Below are 3,932 nucleotides of genomic sequence, written 5' to 3'. Positions count from 1 at the left end.
GATCGATCACTATTAACACACTAATTTATGAAAGATCTGTTTAAATCTTCAACAGTTGATTTTAGCAATGGCCTCTCCCTGTTGATGGTCAATTTCTCTCTACCTGAAAGGTGAAATCCGGCTCCTTCACTGAAAAGCGGTGTTCCTTGCTAATCCAAACCAAGCAACAAATAAGAAGATTTTTTAGAAGATCAATTTGCCTTTGCCTCTGTATTTTGTTACATTAGGTCTGTGCTACAAATTTTCTCTTCCTTTTTGGATTTCAAAAATTCAATGGACAGCAGTTCCAGGGTTTTGCTACATATCTATAGTGCATCAAGAAAGACAAATTGCCTGCGGAAGAGGACTTGGCAATTAACTACATGTATCTCTTCAGTTGACGATATTTCATCATCCAATACCCAAAACAAAAAAAAAATGTTTGATTCAGGAATGCTAGCGAAGTCTCATACTATTTATTCTCTTATTAATTCATACATTACGCGTGCAAATACCAACAGTTGATTTTACGTAATAAATATTGTGTCCTAGTCATGAGAGCCAGAAAATACGCCTGTAATGTGGATTTCAGACTCAGTTTCACATTCTAACAGGGACTGGACTACTGAATCCATTGTTGGTCTTTTGTTTCGATCTTCATCCGCACAAGATATCCCAATTCGAAACAACGTTGCAGCCTGGTTCTTATTAAAACTTCCTTTCAATCTTGGATCCACTATTTCCTCTATCCGTGCTTGCTTTCCACATAGAATTTTCTCTTTCACTTCCCTGATGAACCCTGTCAGCTCTGCTTCTTGCCCTTCACTATCTTCTACTACCCAGTTTGAAAGCCGAATTCCTTTTAACATTTCAAGTATCACAACTCCATAACTAAAGACATCGACTTTGGAAGTGATGGGAAGATTTGAAGCCCACTCTGGAGCCATGTAACCTTTTGTTCCTCGAATTCGTGAGAATTGAGAACTATTGCTGCCCCTCTGAGACAACTTGGCTAGACCAAAGTCAGCAATCTTAGGCTCAAATTCGCTATCCAGAAGTATATTTTCAGGCTTTACGTCACAGTGGATAACCCATTCCAGACACTCATGGTGAAGATAAGCTAGACCCTTAGCCGTCCCCAAGGCAACTTTAAACCTCTCTTTCCATCCAAGAAAATTTGAAGAGAATAGATGCTTGTCCAGCGATTGGTTTTCAACATACTCATAAACTAAGAGTCTGTGCATGCCTTCTGTACAGAATCCCCACATTCTCACCAGGTTCATGTGATAGATTTTTCCAATTGTACTCACTTCTGCCCAAAACACTTCTTCTCCTTGATGTAAATCTCCTAGTCTCTTCACAGCCACTGCCCTTTCATCGGTCAAAACGCCCTTATACACAGCCCCCGAGCCCCCTTTGCCAAGCTCTTCCTTGAAACTGTTTGTTGCTTTTTTGAGTTCAGCATAACTAAATCTCTTGAATTGACTTGATAATGCTCGATATCCGTCTTCCAGAGAGGATGGTATACCTTGTCTTCTAAAGAGCAGCCACCAACCTGAAACAATGAAGAGGACTTCTATTGCACCAATTGCCAGTGCAAACCAGTAAAAATAACTCCATTTCGCTCTCTTAGTATTTCTGTAGTACATAGATGGAGATCCAACCAATATATCAGATTTATTGGACTGGCATGCAGGATTGGTGCCATTTAAAATAGCTGGTTCTAATGCCTCCACTGTCACTGGCAATTTTAGATACATGTCTCCTGGAAAATTTGGAGCCTTGTAGCCATTAAACAGCTCACTTTTTGTAAAGCAAACCCTTTCACCTGTCAGCCTATAGCTAAATCCTGAACACCGAAAGTCATCCAAGCACAATTTCATACAAGCCTCTTTTGATACATGTTCACTGAAGTTGAGGTCAAAACCATAGAAATCTACTTTTGGAACCTTGATGAATTTCACGTCTGTCAAGCTTGATAAAGCAGTTCTATTAAACTTAGGCTTGCAACCTTTGCTCCAATCCCCCGGCTCAGTTGCCTCATACCCGGGTGGACATGAGCACTTTGGCTCTGGCTTATAAGTGCAAATCCCATTTTTACCACAGACACCATGCACTTTACAGGTCCGCATAAGAGCTTGCCAAGAAATCATCCATAATCCTGTCACATTGTTAAGACTGTAAAGCCTGAGGTTTCCATCATAATCCATTGTCAACCTTCTTTTGATCCCGAAACCCATGTCTATAGCACTGAATTTCAACTCATCACTTGATGAGAAACTGCCAAAATCATCAAAAACAGCTATTCTGCTACTGTTATAATTTGTTCTTCCATTTTGGAACACATTAAGATCAGGATCTGGCCAGTACACACTTGAAATTTCAGGCCCATCATACATCAACCTCAATACATTATCATTATCAAAATATAAACTAAAATACCCTGACGCATAAGTTCCGTTTCCTACTCCAGAAATCAGCTTAGTGCTCTTTCTAAATACTTGATTAGGAAGGAGTGTATCAGTAGGAAAATCAAAGCTTTGCCATAGGATTTTACCATGTCTGTCCTTGAGAACAAGATTTCCAGTATCCAGAAGCTCTGCTCGATCAGCACCAGTAGAGGTTGTGTTAGTCATCCAAATGACTCTGCCATCAACATCAGTTAAGACCATGGCGCCATTTCTCCGCAGAGAAGCTCTGGAGCCCTGGCCGTTGACTGGTCTGTCACGGTTAGCTGTCCAAACAACAGTTCTGTCTCTAGAGTGCGTGAACCAGATTGAGAACAAATAAGCATTTCCACCCAGGCCATAGAAGCCACAACTGAATGTTTTGTCTGGGGAAGTCAACACGCCTGTATTATCTTCAACAGATAGAGAAGAGCCCCTAAGCAAGAGGTTTTGGCTTTCTGAAGTTTGAAAGCAGAAGAAAAAAGCTATGAGAACAATGAGAAGTGATGGAAAATTTGGAAACATTGAAGCCTGGGAGTGGTATATGATGCTAACAGAATTTGGTTTAGAATTTTTGATTTATGAAAAGATTGTTGGCTTTCAAGTTTGCAGAGGTCGAAGAAGAGATTAGAAAGAATTCAGGATTTATTTCATTCTTAGCTGATTTTTGAATAGTCGAATCAATGGTAATGTACACCAGAAATCTTGTAGTCATGGTCCTGATCTGGTTGCATTTCTCATGTCAAGGAGTGGTTGTAGCAGCCCGTGATTATTGTTTGAATAAATGTGGTCACAGTGAGATAACTCTTATGGTTTGACTACTTGGTCATAATGACCAATCGTTTTCGTAAATGACCTTTCAGATTTTTTTTTTTAAGCCTAAATGAAACAAAATTTGGTCACTTTTGCTGAAGGATAATCCTAAAGATTTTATGCGATCATTTCAAAAAATTATTGAGATTTTCGGAATCATTTTGTCTATTGACAGGAATACTACTCTCATTCTCCCCAAATACAAGTGGCCACTTTAGTTTCGTGAAGCAAAGTTTAGTTGGGTGCTTCCTTACAATTTTCTTTACAGTTTTTCGATGAAATTTGGGCTGATAATTCCTACGTCTTGTATTTATATACGGATCCTAGAAGGTTGGTGAGACAATTTATTACTGGAAACACTGTAAACTATGGATACTGAGGAATTAATTCACAAGTGTAGGCAGTCGTTTTAAAAGTAGAAGAGGCAGACATTGTAACATTCATGGGGAGAATGAAGATAAAAGGTGAAGAAGTAACTGCAAACCGTTTAATGGGTAAGGTGTTAATTTCACGAAGCATAAACAGGGAGGGCTTGATGGCAGCAATGCAAATTGCTTGGAGACCAATTAAGGAGGTAAAAATTGAAAGCTTGGGGGATAACATTTTTCTCTTCAAATTTGCATCTGAAGAAGAAAAGAAAAGGGTGCTTATGGGAGGGCTGTGGCATTTTGACATAGCGCTGATAGTTTTGAC

At 39.4% G+C, this 3,932-nt stretch overlaps 1 protein-coding gene across 1 annotated transcript; it reads right to left on the bottom strand.

The window, feature by feature from the left end:
* Positions 1-442: 442 nt before the first annotated feature.
* Positions 443-3,088, bottom strand: LOC127902996 (putative receptor protein kinase ZmPK1). Its single transcript, XM_052443397.1, has one exon. It carries the CDS (start codon positions 2,949-2,951, stop codon positions 528-530), a length of 2,424 nt encoding a protein of 807 aa, XP_052299357.1. The 5' UTR covers positions 2,952-3,088; the 3' UTR covers positions 443-527.
* Between the last annotated feature and the right edge of the window lie 844 nt (positions 3,089-3,932).

Source organism: Citrus sinensis, chromosome 6 (assembly GCF_022201045.2).
Source record: "Citrus sinensis cultivar Valencia sweet orange chromosome 6, DVS_A1.0, whole genome shotgun sequence".
Lineage (NCBI taxonomy): Eukaryota > Viridiplantae > Streptophyta > Magnoliopsida > Sapindales > Rutaceae > Citrus > Citrus sinensis.
The sequence above is the reverse complement of the archived record's forward strand: the minus strand, read 5'-3'. Positions and strand labels throughout refer to the sequence as shown.